Raw genomic sequence first — 17,816 nt, forward strand, 5'->3', positions numbered from 1 at the left:
GGCATACTGCAGCCAATTTTGGTCACCATATCACAAAAAAGATGTTGAGAGTTTGGAAAAAATCCAGAGAAGAGCAACTAAGATGCTCAAAGGCCTGGAGGCCAAAACATACGAAGACGGCTGCGGGACTTGGGTTTGGCTAGTCTAAAGAAAAGAAGAAATAGGGGAGACATGATAGCAGGGTTCCAGTATTTGAGGGGCTGCCACAAGGCAGAGGGGGGTCAGGTTGTTCACCAGAGCACCAGAGGGAAGTACGAGAAACAAGGGTTGGAAACTGACCAAAGAGAGAAGCAACCTGGAATTAAGGAGAAACTTCCTGACAGTGAGGACAATTAACCAGTGGAACAGCTTACCCCCAGAAACCGTGGGTGCTCCATCACTGGAGATTTTTAAGAAGAGACTAGACAGTCACTTGTCTGAGATGGTATAGGGTCTCCTGTTTGAGCAGGGGGCTGGACTAGAAGACCTCCAAGGTCCCTTCCAGCTCTATTCTATTCTATTCTATTCTATTCTATTCTATTCTATTCTATTCTATTCTATTCTATTCATCTGGTAATATATAAGTCCACAGGTCTTGGAAGTAACCATGGTTGGATACTTCTGGTTTACAGCATATCTTGAACCAGAAACTGAACAAATGTCCTGAATTAATAAAATAATAGGCCAAATCCCCAAACAGCCCACTGACCAAGTTAAAATGAACAATGACCAGTAGTCCTCAATTCATGAGTGCAATTGAGAACAGAATTTCCATTGCTAAGCAAAGAGGTTGTTAAATGAGTCGCGGCCAACTTTATGACGATTTTTGCCACAGTTGTTAAGCAAATCACTACAGCTGTTACATAAATCCAGCTTCCTCCAATCATGTGATCCTGGGATAGTGCAACTGTTGTAAATACAGGTAGTCCTCAACTAACGATCATAATTCATTTCTGTTCCTAAGCGAAAGAGTTGTTAAGTGAATCTGGCTTTCCCATTAACTTTGCTTATAATGTTACAAAAGGGGATCACATGATCCCAGGACTCTGAAACGGTCATCAATGTGAATCCGTTGACAAGCCTCTGAATTTTGATCGCGTGACCCTGGCGATGCTGCAACGGTTGTAAGGGTGAAAAAAGGCCATAAGTCATTTTATTTTCAGTGCCGTTGTAACTTCCAACGGTCACTAAACAAACTGTTGTAAGTCGAGGACCACCCTGTGCACGCAGGTTGCTCACATTTTGATCACGTGACCGTGGGGATGCTGTGACCCTCATAAGTGTGAGGATCTGGTTCTAAGTCACTCTTTTCAGTGCTATTGTAACATCAAATCACTAAACCAGGGGTAGTCAACCTTGGCTCTTTTATGACTCGTGGACTTCAATTCCCAGAATTCGTGAGCCAGCTAAGCTGGCTCAGGAATTCTGGGAATTGAAGTCCACGAGTCATAAAAGAGCCAAAAGGTTGACTACCCCTGCACTAAATGAATGATTTTGTAAGTGGAGGGCTACGTGTACTGTAGTGTGTCATGAAGTTGTTGGATCTTAGATTGATTGGCGTCTGAGGGTTGTGTAAAAACACCATGAGGTTTGGAAATTTATGCGACAAGGCCCTTGGGATGAAGAGGAATCCTAAAAGGCACCAAAAACGTACAACGAAAGTGCACCTCAATGGCGAATCAGTGACGTTCTTCCTTTAGGGCGTTCTGCCACCTAGTGGTTATCTAACTATGTGCAGCCCAAAGAAATTACATTAAATTAGCATTTCTTAAAACTTTTGACTCTCAGGAACCCTTCCCACTTTTAAAAATTTGTTGTTGTTGTTAATTGCGAAGTCATGTCCGACCCATCACGACCCCATGGACAATGTTCCTCCAGGTCTTCCTGTCCTCTACCATCTTCTGGAATCCATTTAAGCTCACGCCTACTGCTTCAGCGACTCCATCCAGCCACCTCATTCTCTGTCGTCCCCTTCTTCTCTTGCCCTCCATCTTTCCCACCATTAGGCTCTTCTCCAGTGAGTCCTTCCTTCTCATGAGGTGGCCAAAGTATTTGAGTTTCAACTTCAGGATCTGGCCTTCTAAAGAGCCGTCGGGGTTGATCTCTTCTAGGACTGACCGGTTTGAACGCCTTGCAGTCCAGGGCACTCGCAGGAGTCTTCTCCAGCACCATAATTCAAAGGCCTCCATTCTTTGGCGCTCAGCCTTTCTTATGGTCCAACTTTCACAGCCATACATTGCAACTGGGAAAACCATGGCCTTGACTATACGCACTTTTGTTGGCAGGGTGACATCTCTGCTTTTTAGTATGCTGTCTAGATTTGCCATAGCTTTCCTCCCCAGGAGCGAGCGTTTTTTAATTTCTTGGCTGCAGTCCCCATCTGTGGTGATCTTGGAGCCCAGGAAAATTAAATCAAATTACGGAGGACCAAAAGGAGCTTTTGGTTGGAGTGGGTTGTACTGATCAACACCTACCCTCCTAAAAATTAAATTGATACATTTGTAGCATGTAATATCTACATGCTACAGATATCTTCCAATATTTCAGGGGTTGCCACAAAGAACAGGAGGGTCACCCTTATTCTCCAAGGCTCCTGAAGGCAGGACAAGAAGCAACGGATGGAAACTGATCAAGGAGAGAAGCAACCTAGAACTAAGGAGAAACTTCCTGACAGTGAGAACAATTAACCAGTGGAACAACCTGCCTCCAGAAGTTGTGGATGCTCCATCACTGGAGGTTTTTAAGAAGAGACTGGACAACAATTTATCTAAAATGGTATAGGGTCTCCTGCTAGAGCAGGAGGGGTTAGACTAGAAGACCTCCAAGGTCCCTTCCAACTCTGTTATTTTGTTACTCTGAAGCCATTATCAAGAGACTTGGCCCTTTGCACAGGCCCTGACCCGTGGCCTCACCAGCATTGCTGGGCAAATATTTGCGTTTGCCCAAACAAGGTTAGCCTTGCTAAAGAGCCTGCAAAACACAACACAACCAAGAGGATTTGCGGTTTGCCTTTTTCACACAAGAGGACCCTCACACTCCTTTGAACTTGGATCTATAGCAAAAAAGTCCACCCCCCAGTTTTGGATGGTGCGGAACTGGACATATTAAATGTTCACTGGAACACTGGAAGGGGAAATGGGAAAAATGAAGTTCCTTGTTGCTTGTTTTATGGTGCTGCAGCTGCTGGCTGTGTTGGAAATCCAGAGTTTTGACTTTGTTGTGGAAGAAGACGCAGAGGTAAGAGTTTTTATCCTGGGCAATCAATCTTGTATCTACAGGGGGGTTGAAGTTAACATAAAAAAGATGTTGAGATTCTAGAAAGAGTACAGAGAAGAGCAACAAAGATGATTAGGGGACTGGAGGCTAAAACATATAAGGAACGGTTGCTAGAATTGGGTATGTCTAGTTTAACGAAGAGAAGGACAAAGGGGGACATGATAACAGTATTCCAATATCTCAGGGGCTGCCATAAAGAAAAGGGAATTAAGCTATTTTTCAAAGCACCTGAAGGCAGGACAAGAAGCAACGGGTGGAAACTAATCAAGGAGAGAAGCAACCTAGAACTAAGAGAAACTTCCTGACAGTGAGAACAATTAACCAGTGGAACAGCCTGCCTCCAGAAGCAGTAAATGCTCCAACACTGGAAGTTTTTAAGAAGAGACTGGACAGCCATTTGTCCGAAATGGTGTAGGGTTTCCTGCCTGAGCAGGGGGTTGGACTAGATGACCTCCAAGGTCCTTTCCAACTTTACTACTATTACTATAATTGTCCAAATTAAAATTGAACTGTCTTCATTATTCCTCTTCCTGCATGTTCTGATAGAAAGGATTTCCATAGATCTTTCAATCCTAATATTAATAGAAATAGCCAGGTACGAGACGAGATCCATGTCTTCTAAGAAGGAAGCCCTACCATGTTGAAGGGGCTAGTATCAAGGTAGTGTGCATAACTAGGAACGCAATACAGGTAGATTTTGACTTACTACCACAACGGAGCCCAAAGTTTCTGTTGTAAGACAGTTGTTAAGTGAGTTTTGCTCGATTTTGCGACCTTTCTTCCCACAGTTGTTAAGTGAATGACTGCAGCTCTTAAGTTAGTAACATGTTATCATGTTATCCGGCTTCCCCAGTGATTTTTCTTCCTCTTCCTCTCTTGCGAAGTAGTCAACTTCACGTTGTATTTTGCCTTGTTCCAAGTCAGCCTGTATGTAGTCCTTACAACCATGACGGGCACCAGAATTTCTGTTGCTAAGCAAGGAGGTTGTAAAGTGAGTGGGGTTTGATTTTACGACCTTTTTGCCACAGTTGTTAAGCAGATCACCGCAGTTGTTAAAGTGAATCCCTTTAGGCAAATCCGGGTTATCCCATTGACTTTGCTTACCAGAAGCCAGTTGGGTGACCACATGACGGCGGGATACTGCCATTGTTGTAAATTCATTCTGGTTGCCAAACATCTGAATTTTGATCTCACAACTGTGAGGATGCTCTGATGGTTCTAAGTGTGAGGACCAGTCATAAGTCACCTTTCTGGTCTTGTTGTATCTTCCAACAGTCACTAAATAAATGGTTGTAAATTGAGGAAGATGTGTATTCAATACATAATTATTAAATCTGCCATGGCTTTATTTAACAGTTCACCACAATGCAAAAAAAATGTTGAGACTCTAGAAAGAGTGCAGAAAAGAGCAACAAAGATGATTAGGGGACTGAAGGCTAAAACATATAAGGAATGGTTGCTGGAATTGGGTATGTCTAGTTTAATAAAGAGAAGGACAAGGGGGGACATGATAGCAGTCTTCCAGTATCTCAGGGGCTGCCACAAAGAAGAGGCAGTCAAGCTATTTTCCAAGGCGCCTGAAGGCAGGACAAGAAGCAACGGATGGAAATTAACCAAGGAGAGAAGCAACCTAGAACTAAGGAGAAACTTCCTGACAGTTAGAACAATCAACCAGTGGAACAACCTGCCTCCAGAAGCGGTGAATGTTCCAACATTGGAAGCTTTTAAGAAGAAACTGGACAGCCATTTGTCCAAAATGGTATAGGGTTACCTGCCTGAGCAGGGGGTTGGACTTGATGACCTCCAAGGTCCCTTCCAGCTTTATTATTATTATTATTATTATTATTATTATTATTATTAAAATCAAGTCAATATCCCATTGGGAATATATCATGGAACATAATCTATTGTGAGTTGACAGAATACAGAATATCAAAGTTGAAAAGGACTTTGGAGGTCTTCTAGTCCAACCTCCTGCTCAAGCAGGAGACCCTTACCATTTCAGATAAGTGGTTGTCCAATCTCTTCTTAAAGACCTCCAGTGTTGGAGGACCCACAGCTTCTGAAGGCAAGCCATCCGAAGGCAAGGTACACAATTATTGTACGTTGTACTCCAAGCACTCAGCCCTTAATCATTTCTGCATTGCTCCCAATAATGATGGAACTTTTTTTTTTCCAATTTAATTTGATAATCCTGTGTGTAGCTTCTTTTTTCTGATCTTCTCAGCGGTTTTACTTCCAGAAACTGGCAGAGCTGTTTGACTTGGAGACCGGGGGCCTCATCTCAAGCCCGCGTATGCGAAGGGGCAGACCTCAGGTAGAGATGATTATTTTATCATTTTGCAAACAGAACGGCCGCCTAAATGTCAGCTTCTGCAGCATTCCCATAAAATAAAAAGTGGCAAATGGAATTAGACCAGTGCGTTGGTTGGAAGTGATCATAGGAATTTAATGATCCAAGTGGTCCTCAACTTACAATCACAATTCAGCCCAAAATTGCTGTTGTGAGACATTTGTTAAGTGAATTTTGCCTCATTTTACTCCCTTTCTTGCCACAGTTGTTAAGCGAATCACTGCAGTTGTGAAGTTAGTAACACGGTGGTTAAGTGGCTTCCCCCCTTCCATTGACTTTGCTTGTCAGAAGGTTATGACCCCAGGACACTGCAACCGTCATAAATATGAGTCAGTGGCCAGGTGGCTGAATTTTGATGATGTGACACGGGGATGTTGCTGCCACAGTTGTAAGTGTGAAAAACAGTCCTAAGTCACTTTTTTCAGTGCTGTTGTAACATCGAATGGTCACTAAATGAACTGTTGTAAGTTGAGGACTATCTGTACACTAGTGGGGTGAAATTGAGAGAGGTGTGGAGAGCAACCATATTTGTTTTTCTTTGATAGAAGGGAAGATTTTCTTGAGTCAAGCTTAACTCTAGGGAACGGTATGGATACATCCATATCATTTTCCTGGCAACAGTCAAAAGGTCTGGAGTTCTTGATGCTCTCTGAGCTTGATGGATGCCTTGCAGATGTTTCACAACCCAACTAGATAACATCATCAGTGCAAATGGGTGTGAGATTTCCTCCCTTTTATATACAGTAACTTAAATACAATAGAGCAGTGGTTCTCAACCTGTGGATCGGGACCCCATTTGGGGTCAAACGACCATTTCATGGTGGTCGCCAAACAATGCAGTCCACCATTTTTTTTCCCTTTTCCTTAGCTGTGCTACTCCCTTTTATTCTATTGGCTTTTGAAAGCCAATAGAGTAGACTCTCTTGAATAGAGTCTAATTCTATTGGCTTTCAAAAGCCAATAGGAATTGTCCAGGCTGTCTCTGCCCTGCTGAGCCCGCCAAAAGTTCCATTCTGCAAATGGTGCTGCACCAGTTGAGTAGTCCTCGACTTACGACCGGTTGAGTAGTCCTCGACTTACGACCAGTTGGGGGTCGCGACATTAAAAAGGTTGAGAACCACTGCAATAGAGTCATCTATATATTGACAGATTTTATTGACAGAAACTTGATGCTTCTGAATTGTAGTACTAGAGAATATTCTTGAGAGCCCCTTGGGCTACAAGGAGATCCATTCAGTTGATCCTAAAGGAAATCAACTCTGTTCTTTGGAAGGACAGATCCTGAAGTTGAAGCTCAAATACTTTGGCCACCAAATGATAAGAGAAGACGCCTTGGAAATGACCCCTGATGTTGGGAAAGATGGAAGACAAAAGAAGAAGGGGAGAGCAGAGGATGAGATGGTTAGATAGTGCCATTGACACAATGAACACGAATTTGGGCAAACTTTGGGAAACAGTGGAGAGGGAGCTGGTGTGCTGTGGTCCATGGAGTTGCGAAGAGTCAGACACAACTTAGTAATTGAACAACACGTAAATACAGTAAGGACAGTTGAGTTATATATAGTAGAGTCATCTATTGTACACAATAAAATCCCTACAGTAGAGTCATACTGTATAATAGTTTATATATAATAGACTCATATGCTACATATACTATGTAGGACAGGCTGGCAGAAGATTAGCAGAGCACATCCATGAAGACTAACTAGCAGTCAGAAGACGTGATGAAAACTCTCACAACACATGGACAAATCCACCCATAGTTTCAGCTGAGAAACTGTCGGCATCCTGGACCAAGCTAAATCCAAAAACACTACAGTATCCCTGGAAACCTGGCATTCAGATAGATCAGCCATCAATAGACACCATAATTACACACCATTTAAGAGAAACAATTAAAAGCTAAGGAAGAAACAAAACAATCAGCAGAGAATATTGAAAGAAGCAGGGATTAATCCCAATCAACCAATCAAGCAGAAAACAATACTCTAATCAAGGAACAACCAAGGAGAAAATTGGTAGGGCAGGGCAGAGCAAATTATGGTATATAAATAAGAAGCAAACCTCACACTCACTAGCACTCATTAAGTACAGATAGTCCTTAACTTACGAACACAATTGAGTCCAAAATTTCTGTTGCTAAGTGAAACATTCATTAAGTGAGTTTGTCCCATTTTATGACCTTTCTTGCCACAGTTGTTCATATATATCATTTAAATGTATTGTTTTATCATAGAGAATAAAATACAGAACAGTAAAACGAACAAAATGAAACCAGACAAAAACGTGCATTCAACCCTAACAACAACAACAAAAAAAATAGTGTACAAAAAAAGGAGGAAAAAGTGGTCAATTAAATTTAACATGTAGGATCCACCCTGGCTGAGTGCTGAAAGAAAAGAAAAAGAAAAGAAAAAGCAATAAATTTTCCTCCCCTTTCAGATAGATAGATAGATAGATAGATGGATGGATGGATGGATGGATGGATAGATAGATAGATAGATAGATAGATAGATAGATAGATAGATAGATAGATAGATAGATAATGGTAGATGATGGATGGATGGATGGATGGATGGATGGATAGATGGACGGACGGACGGACAGATAGATAGACAGACAGACAGATAGATACATAGATAGATAGATAATGGTAGATGATGGATGGATGGATGGATGGATGGATGGATGGATAGATATAGATAGATAGATAGATAGATAGATAGATAGATAGATATGATAGATGATAGATAGATAGATAGATAATGATAGAAGATAGATAGATAGATAGATAGATAGATAGATAGATAGATAGATAGATAGATAGATAGATAGATAGAGATAGGTAGGTAGGTAGATAGATAGATAGATAGATAGATAGATAGATAGATAGATAGATGGATAGATAGAGATAGAGATATATAGATATAGATTTTCCTGAAGAAAAAGCAGTCAGCAATACACACACACACACACACACACACACACACTATTGACTGTCTATATATATATAGTCTATATATAGAGATTGTTGACTGCTTTTTCTTCAAAAAGAAAAAGCAGTCAATAGGTTGAACTAAACATTCCACTAATCTTCAAATCCCTCGGTTAACCATCTGTTATTGTATTTAGCATGTAGAAAGTCCACAGAAGGTTTCCAGTCTCCTACATAGCCGTCTAGTCCATTATCTCCAATCAAAATAGTTAATTTTGCCAGTTGTTAAGTGGATCACTGTAGCTGTTAAATTAGTCCAACAGTTATTAAGAGAATCTGGCTTCCCAATGGATTTTGCTTGCTAGAAAATCACAAAAGGGTATAACATTGACCCCGGGACCTGCAGCCATCATAAATATGAGTGTCAGTGTCTGAATATTGATCACATGTTCATGGAGATGCTACAATGGTCATAAGTGTGAAAAATGGTCATACGTTGTCAGGGAATTGTGCGGCAGGTGTTCAAATGGAGTCAGAGACCCTGACACAAACTTGTAGTTTTATATAAATAAATATATTTTATATTTATATTTACACTAAAGAAGATAGTTAGGCCCATCACTACATCATGAGGTAAATCGTCAAGTAAAACACAGAACAGCATACAGAGCATACAGAAGAAAAAGGCGGGAAAAGGGGAAACTCCCCCTTCTCATCCAGCAACCAATCATAACGTAGGAGCCCTCAGTTTCCAACCAATCAACTACAACTATGTGTTCTGGCCCATTATACACTTTACTATTACAACTATTAAACTAAATATCTTCACATAAGTCACTTTTTCCAGTGCCATTGTAACTTCAAATGGTTACTAAACAAACCGTTATAATATTGTGGTTCCTGAATTTTTGTGTTTCACTTGCATTTCCCAAATCTTATTTCTTCTGATTGTTTTCTTGCTAGAATTTCTCTGGTTTTGCATCTAAGTGATTCATGCCATACTGGAATCAACTACTGGAATTTGATCAATGTTTATTTGTTGATCAATTGATTTGTATTGTTCTTTTATGGATGCTCTTTTTTTTCTAAAGAGATTTTTTGGACATTTTAAATTTCATTTGGGTGACCCACGGGTATATGCAGATGAGAAGATTTAAGTAGTATATGATTAGGAAAAATAAAGTCCTTAGCGCAAAGGTTCTTAACATGGGCTCCATGGACCTTGAAGAGGTTCTCCAGAAGAAAGAAGGATCGTGAATTTGGATGGGAAAAGAAAATAACTTTATTTTCAGTGTGTTGCTTGATGGAGTATAAGTTTTTTTTTAATTTTTGTTTTGTTCAAAAGATTAAAATACAAAATCCTAGAGACAAAACAAAACTAAATAAAAACATTTTAAAAAGTGAATTTGTAAGAACAAAGGACAAAAACACATATTATCTCCCCTAGTTGAACACCGACCAATCTATGGCAACAATAATAACTCCCACCTTTGCAAGCAGGCCCAAAATTTATAAGCTTCTACAGCAGTGGTTCTCAACCTGTGGGTTGGGACCCCATTTGGGGTCGAACGACCATTTCACAGGGGTCGCCAAACAACGCAGTCCACCATTTTTTTCCCCTTTTCCTTAGCTGTGCTACTCCCTTTTATTCTATTGGCTTTTGAAAGCCAATAGGAATTGTCCAGGCTATCTCTGCCCTGCTGAGCCCGCCAAAAGTTCCATTCTGCAAACGGTGCTGCACCAGTTGAGTAGTCCTCGACTTACAACCGGCTGAGTAGTCCTTGACTTACGACCGGTTGGGGGTCGCGGCATTAAAAAGGTTGAGAACCACTGTTCTACAGCTATTTGCAACCCAATGGACTTGTCATAAATTACACATCTGAGAGAAAAAAATAGTTAACAGGTTAAACACCCGCGAAGTTAAAGTTCAAAGCGCCCTGTTAACAGATGAGTTATTTTTAAAATATTTTGATAACCATGTTTGAACATCATAGGAGTTGATTGGTTTCATCAGACGTTCAAAGGGGTCCAAGTTACAAGGTTGTTCATGCTACCATCAAGGTTTGTCTAAACCAGCTTCTTTCTTTCTTTCTAGAGAAGCACCTCCAACAGTGAAAATGAGGAAGAACTGGTGAGTTTTCATTTGGATGTTTTTCTCTTCGAAAAAGGGCAACCTCCCCTTCCCAGTTCGCAGTTAACCATTAGCAGAAGATCAATCCTACCGTTTGCTTAGGGCATCTTGTTTTTCCTCTCCAGGGGGAAAACAGAATATTATCAACCTGGTGCTTTTTATTGTGCAATGTTGTCACGGGATGCTTAAGCGACAATGGAGAAAAGGTTTCAGCTCGGCCAAAGCAAGTCAAGGCCTTTATGGCTTGTAAGGAAAGAAGGAAAAAGCACAGGGTAAAAGGAGAAACAGAAAGAAAAGCATTGACATCCGACTCTTTTTAGCGCAATAAGATAAAGTAATAAAAGTACAGCTTTTTTCTTTTGCATGATTTCTATAGCCATTTCTATAACAACAAGCCTATCTAATCAGCAAAACCCAAAATCAAAGTTTCATTTTTTCCCCCACCTCAGGCACAAAGTCCAGGAGTGGTTTCCAAGTAGAAACAAAGTTGGTTGTGTTCTTTTCTTTAATTAAAGCAAACAGTTTAGCCATCTCTGAATGGTTTTTGCAGCCATTCATCCATTTGTGGGAATTAAGATAATCCTTGAACCAGTCTGGACTCCCTGTGACCACCTAGATTAGTTCCTGCTACCGCCTTGGCAATATTTTGGAAGTGGTTTGCCCTGATCTTCTTGTTCTTAGGACTGAGAAAGGGGGACTGATCTAAAATCATCCAATTGGCTTTGTGCCTAAAGCAGGACTAGAACTCACGGTCTCCTGGTTTCTAGTCTGGTGCCTTAATCTGCCCCAAGCTTGCTCTCTCTGCAAATTTAGCTGCTTGAATATTCATCAGTGATATGATTTGGACCTGTTTCTGGTTCCATATCACCTCTTTGCTCATTTAAACTAGACCGTCGGCCAGACAATGTCGGCTGGTGGGCCCTCAGGGAAGGGCCTTTTCTGTGGTAGCTCTGACGTGGTGGAATCAACTTCCACCCGAGATTCGAACTACTCCCACCTTACCGGCCTTCAAGAAAGCTATTAATACGCTCCTGTTCCGGCAGGCCTGGGGTTGATGTCCCCGGGGGGGCCGGGATACGATTGGGACATGCTGTGTGAATGTACTCATTTTTATTGTTATATTTATTGTTTTAATTTTGTACGCCACCCTGAGTCCCTAGGGATTGGGCGGCATATAAATTTTATTAATAAATAAATAAATAAATAAATATAAAAAAAATCAAGATAAGTATTAGAACTTTGATCACGTCAGAAAAATAATTTGGGGTCTAACTTGAACCAGGATTGCACAGAAATAAATCAAAACGAAATCCAGACAGCTGTGAAGAAAGGAGATTTATTGGTGTGAGTCTTAAGGGGTGTGGATGTGTATCATGCTGGCTATGATTAGGTATACATGTTGCCCCAAGAAAGGGTTGATTAAATCAAGTGATGTGGATTGGGTCTCTTTGTTTGAATGGTAAGTGTCATAATTATGTTTACATTGTATTAACTGAGTTTTGTACATTCACTTGTGTATGTTTACAATTTGAAATAAGTGTTTAATTAAGTGTTTAATTAATTCTTATGTTTACTGTAAGTTTAATGGATTTCAGAGGCTGTATAACCAATAACTGTGTTGAAAACTTGGGTTAGTTAACATATGATTTCCTATACAATATTTCTAACACAGTTGTATAAATTTATAAATTCATCCTGCAATCATGTAGACGGTACACTTGACATTGTGACTTGTTCTATCTAAAATCTCCCTCTGATTGGATCTCAATGTTTAATCAAGTCAACAATAAACTTGCCATAAGGATATTTGTGGGACCATATTTGGAATCCCAGTTCTGCTTTTATTGACCCTTCCTGCCATGCATTCATCATTTCAGATTCTTGGTGATGACAAAATAGTCCTCCACAGCTACAAGATCCAGTCCATCATCACGTCCCGCATGGCCAATACGATGGTCCAGACCAAAGTGGAAAACAGAGCCAAGTACTCACAGAATCTGGCCTTTGATGTTCAGATCCCCAAAGGGGCCTTTATCCACAATTTTACTATGTAAGTTGGAGCAAAACTAGTTCATCCATTTAATTTTCTCATAGGCTGCAAAGGTTTATCCTAGGCCAGGGGAAGGCAACCTTGGCTCTTTTATGACTGGTGGACTTCCACTCCCAGAATTCCTGAGCCATCATGGCTCAGCTTGGAAACCTCTCCCTTTCCTCTCAGCATGGCTGGTTCAGGAACTCTGGGAGTTGAAGTCCACGAGTCATAAAAGAGCCAAGGTTACCTACCCCTGTCCTAGGCTAAGCAGATTGGAGGTTTGTACTTTCCAGCTTGCAAGATTGATGTCAGCCTTCCCAGATATTCTGTTCTGTTCTGTTCTGCTCTGCTCCATTCCTTATTCCTATTCTGTTTTATTCCATTCCCTTCTGTTCCCTTCCCTTCCCTATTCTATTGTTCTGTTCTGTTCCCTTCCCTTCCCTATTCTATTGTTCTGTTCTGTTCCCTTCCCTTCCCTTCCATATTCTGTTCTATTCTGTTTTGTTCCATATTCTACTCTGTTCTGTTCTATTCCATTCCCTTCTGTTCCCTTCTTTTCCATATTCTATTGTTCTGTTCTGTTCCCTTCCATATTCTATTCTGTTCTGTTCTGTTCCCTGTTCTGTTCCTTCCCTTCCATATTCTCTTCTGTTCTGTTCTATTCCGTTCCCTTCTGTTCGCTTCCCTTCCCTTCCCTATTCTATTCTATTCTATTCTATTCTATTCTATTCTATTCTATTCTATTCTATTCTATTCTATTCTATTCCATTCCATTCCATTCCATTCCATTCCACTCCACTCCACTCCACTCCACTCCACTCCATTCCATTCCATTCCATTCCATTCCATTCCATTCTATTCTATTCTATTCTATTCTATTCTATTCTATTCTATTCTATTCTATTCCTAACTCCATCCCTTGTTCTGTAAATCCCATCACATGTTCTGTTCTGTGTTCTGTTCTTATAGCGGCCCATCTCACAAGTGACTGATTCTGGGTGCTGTTTTTGCTTCTTTTCTGTTCTACAGGAATGTCAACGGTATCACTTTTACTAGTTCAATTAAGGAAAAATCTGCCGCTCGAAGTCAGTATGCCCGGGCTAAGGCCAAAGGTAAAGCTGCTGCGATCCTAAGGTAGGTAACCCTGGTTGCAGTGATCAGCCTTTCTTCCATTCCCTTCGTCCTGCCATGGAGGACAGAGACGGTCCAGCACCTCTGGACTACTTTCTTTATTTTAAAGCCTGGAAGGATGCAAAAAAAGGGATCACGTGACCTCCCCAGGGACACTGCGACCGTCATAAATATGAACCAGTCGTCAAGCATCCAAATTTTGATGCATGACCATGGGGATGCTGCAATGGTCATAAGTGTGAAAAATGGTCACAAGTCACTTTTTTCAGTAGCGTAACTTTGAGGAGTCACTAAGGCAGTGGTTCTTAACCTTTTTAATGCCGCGACCCCCAACCGGTCATAAGTCGAGGACTACTCAACCGGTCGTAAGTCGAGGACTACTCAACTGGTGCAGCACCGTTTGCAGAATGGGACTTTTGGCGGGCTCAGCAGGGGAGAGACAGCCTGGACAATTCCTATTGGCTTTTGAAAGCCAATAGAATTAGACTCTATTCAAGAGAGTCTATTCTATTGGCTTTCAAAAGCGAATAGAATAAAAGGGAGTAGCACAGCTAAGGAAAAGGGGGGAAAAAATGGCGGACTGCGTTGTTTGGCGACCCCCGTGAAATGGTCGTTCGACCCCAAATGGGGTCCCGACCCACAAGTTGAGAACCATTGCACTAAGGGAATGGTTGTAACTTGAGGACTACCTGTATTTGGAATATTCCCCTTTCTCCCTTTACTCAATTGCACTTTAAGCACTCAATTGCACTTAAATGGGGGTACTTTGACATCTTTATTTCAATACTGACAATAATAATTTGTGTACTTAAATGCAGGAGCAACGCTTATGACATGGAGAACTTCAAAGCCGAACTCAGCGTCCCAGGTGGGACCAAAGTCCAATTTGAAATTCATTACCAGGAGTCCATCCGGAGGAAATTATCCTCCTACGAACACCTTATCCCAGTGCAGCCAGGCAGGCTGGCCAAACACTTGGAGGTAAAGAACAAGAAATGGCTGAAATAATTGAGGTGAAATGTGACTTTTAGCAGCTTAAAAATTCCTCCAACTGTCTGTACCAGACTTTCAGCAGGATTATTGGGCGTACAGGCAGTCCTCGACATACAACAGTTCATTAGTGATTGTTCAAAGTTACAACAGCACTGAAAAAAAGGACTGATGACCGTTTTCCACACCTATGACCATTGCAGCATCCCATGGTCACGTGATCAAAATTCAGATGCTTGGCAACTGGCATGTACTTATGACAGTTGCAGTGTCCCGGGGGTCACGTGATCCCCTTTTGCGACCTTCTGACAAGCAAAGTCAATGGGGGAAGCCAGATTCACTTAACAACCAGGGTGATAACTTAACTAGCTGCAGTGATTCACTTAACAAGTCTGGCCAGAAAAGTCGCAAAAATGGGGCAAAACTCACTTAAAAAATGTCTCACTTAACAACAGAAATTTTGGCTCCATTTTGGGTCGAGGACTACCTGTATAGGTACTCCTTTCTTAACAACCTATTTACTTAGCGACCATTTGAAATCACGATGGATCCCCCAAAAGCTATTTACAACCTGGTTCTGGAGTTCTGATGGGGGCACACACACACACACAAAAAAAAATACACAAACATTCATATGACTGTATTTTGTGGGCTTGGCAGCTGCCTCACTTTTACATCCAATTGCAATATTTTGTAGTCATGGATGTAACTTGCAAGAATTTTTTTTTTCCCAGCACCTGATCTTATCAGCCAGTTTCTGGCAAAAAAAATTGCCCAGAGAAATAAATGGACACACTCAGTGGTGGCATTCAGCCGGTTCGGCAGAACTGGTAGCTTAATTTTGCTGCATTTGGAGAACTGGCTGGTTTCCAGAAGTCCAGTCTAGGCCTCAGAGGCCTGGAGGAAGCCTCCCAAGCCTAGAACAACCCACCGGAAGTACGTGGATGCCACTTCCGGAAGTCCGTTCTAGGCCTCAGAGGCCTCCCAGGCCCAGAACGACCCACTGGAAGTGTGTGGATGCCACTTCCGGAAGTCCGTTCTAGGCCTCAGAGGCCTCCCAGGCCTAGAACGACCCACCGGAAGTGCGTGGATGCCACTTCCAGAAGCCTGCTCTAGGCCTCAGAGGCCCAGGCCTGCATCGATTAAGACAGGGGTGTCAAACTCAATTTCATTGAGGGCCACATCAGCATTGCGGTTGCCCTCGGAGGGGCCAGGTGGGTGTGGCCAGGGTGGGTGCAGCCTACTGGGTGGGCAGGGATGGAGTGGGTGTGGCCTACTAGGTGAGTGTGGCCAGCTCTACATCGTTCACATCAAGGGTGCCTGTGGGGGCCTGGGCAGGAGTGGGACAGATCTGAGGGTCTCTGGCAGAAAGGGGTGGGACCAGGGCAAGCGCCAAGGCATGGTCCATTTCTTCATTCCTCACAAAGGGTGACCCCTCCCCAGCATGCATCCAGGGGACGGATCCAACGCGGCAGAGTCTGGTTCCTCGCTGTTTCCAGACGGCCTTGTGGAGCTAAGACTGAATGCGTTTCAGCATAGATGGACACCACAAAATTGTACATTGGCTCCCGGCCGGCCTGGGGCAGGGCCAAGGCAGTGGGGGCCGTTCCCTCACTGTTTCCAGGATGGCTTCGCGAGCCACATGAAACCACTTTGCGGGCCGCATCCGGCCCCCGGGCCTTGTGTTTGACATGCCTGGAATAAGAGAACTGGTTGTTCAGGTATTTGAATTCCACCACTGGACACACTTAATGACCGTGGCATTCACATAACAACCACCACATTCACATTACGACCGTGGTGTTCACTTAACAATAAGGTGACCAACTTTTTTACAATGAAAAGGAGGACACAAATAAATTGAAGAAAAAAATATCGTAAAAGCTGGCCCGGCCCATGGAAGATCAACCGCCCACCGCGCCCCCACCCACAGCCGCCCCGCCAGCACCGCTGCCCCGTGTAGAGCGGGCGCCGCGGCTCCCAAAGCACCAGTCGTGCTGGCTCCAGGGGGCAGGCTGCCATTGCAGGCTGCATCCTGCCTGCAGCTGCCCCGCCAGCACCATCACCCACCCTGCGCAGCCCTGTGTAGAGAGGGCCCCGTGGGTCCCACAGCCCCTCACACCCCTGCCCGCAGCACCCCCGCCGCCCCTGCCTTTTGCGCCCGCAGCCATTATTGCCCTAGCAGAGCCAAAGATCAAAAGAAACTTACTGCTCCAGTCTCCTCCAGGTATCTTCGGGACTAACTAGGAGATGGCGTAGTTGGGTATCAGGGAGGGGTGCAAAGTTCCTGCCAATTCACCTTCGCTGCAGACAACTTGCACGTGCAAAGTTTGTCGGCCGGGTGTTTTGGCGCGCTCAGCAGCAATTCCTATTGGCTTTCGAAAGCCAATAAGGGGAGTAGCACAGCTCATGCAAAAGTTGGAAAAAAACCATCAAAAAAAGGTGCCGGAACGCCGTTCTGAGCGTTCTATGAGAAAAAAAAAGCCCTGCAGATTAGTCTTCAAATATCGAAAAGGAGGCCATGTAGGAGGACACTTTTCGAGGGAGGACAGAAATCACAAAAGGAGGACTGTCCTCCCTAAAGGAGGACGGTTGGTCACCTTATTAACAACCACCGCAAAAATAAGATTGTAAAATCAGGTTGGTCTCATGAATACCTTGACTTATAACCGTGATGACTTATGATGAAAATTCCAGGCTCCATTAGACTTGTAAGGTGAGGTCTGCCTTCAGGCCTGTTTGACAAAAAGTACCATCCGGCAGAGATGTTGCCCTATTTCTGTACTTCTGATATTTTATTCTCATCTCTCTTCTATCCCCTTGCCCTAGGTTAACATCCACATTGTCGAACCACAGGGAATTAGTTTTGTCCACGTTCCTAATGTGCTTGGTGAGCAGTTTATTGACGCAACTATAGTCAACAAAGGAGAGAAAAAGGTAAGACTAATTACTCTTTGAGGGGGGAAAAAGGATCTTGGGCTATGACTAC

The 17,816-nt window shown here is 42.7% G+C and overlaps 1 protein-coding gene across 1 annotated transcript in view; it reads left to right on the forward strand.

The window, feature by feature from the left end:
• The first annotated feature begins 2,951 nt into the window (after positions 1 to 2,951).
• The window catches only part of ITIH2 (inter-alpha-trypsin inhibitor heavy chain 2), a 45,793-nt gene continuing 30,928 nt past the window's right edge, over positions 2,952 to 17,816 (forward strand). Inside the window, exons 1-7 of the mRNA XM_039369550.1 lie at positions 2,952 to 3,216; positions 5,498 to 5,572; positions 10,639 to 10,674; positions 12,552 to 12,724; positions 13,736 to 13,840; positions 14,656 to 14,818; positions 17,657 to 17,764. Coding sequence (XP_039225484.1) covers positions 3,088 to 3,216; positions 5,498 to 5,572; positions 10,639 to 10,674; positions 12,552 to 12,724; positions 13,736 to 13,840; positions 14,656 to 14,818; positions 17,657 to 17,764 — 789 coding nt within the window. The 5' untranslated portion in view covers positions 2,952 to 3,087. The remainder of the gene's footprint in view (positions 3,217 to 5,497; positions 5,573 to 10,638; positions 10,675 to 12,551; positions 12,725 to 13,735; positions 13,841 to 14,655; positions 14,819 to 17,656; positions 17,765 to 17,816) is intronic.

The sequence above is a fragment of the Crotalus tigris genome, unplaced genomic scaffold (assembly GCF_016545835.1).
Source record: "Crotalus tigris isolate CLP2741 ecotype Arizona unplaced genomic scaffold, ASM1654583v1 scf7180000021160.8983255:1529534, whole genome shotgun sequence".
NCBI lineage: Eukaryota > Metazoa > Chordata > Lepidosauria > Squamata > Viperidae > Crotalus > Crotalus tigris.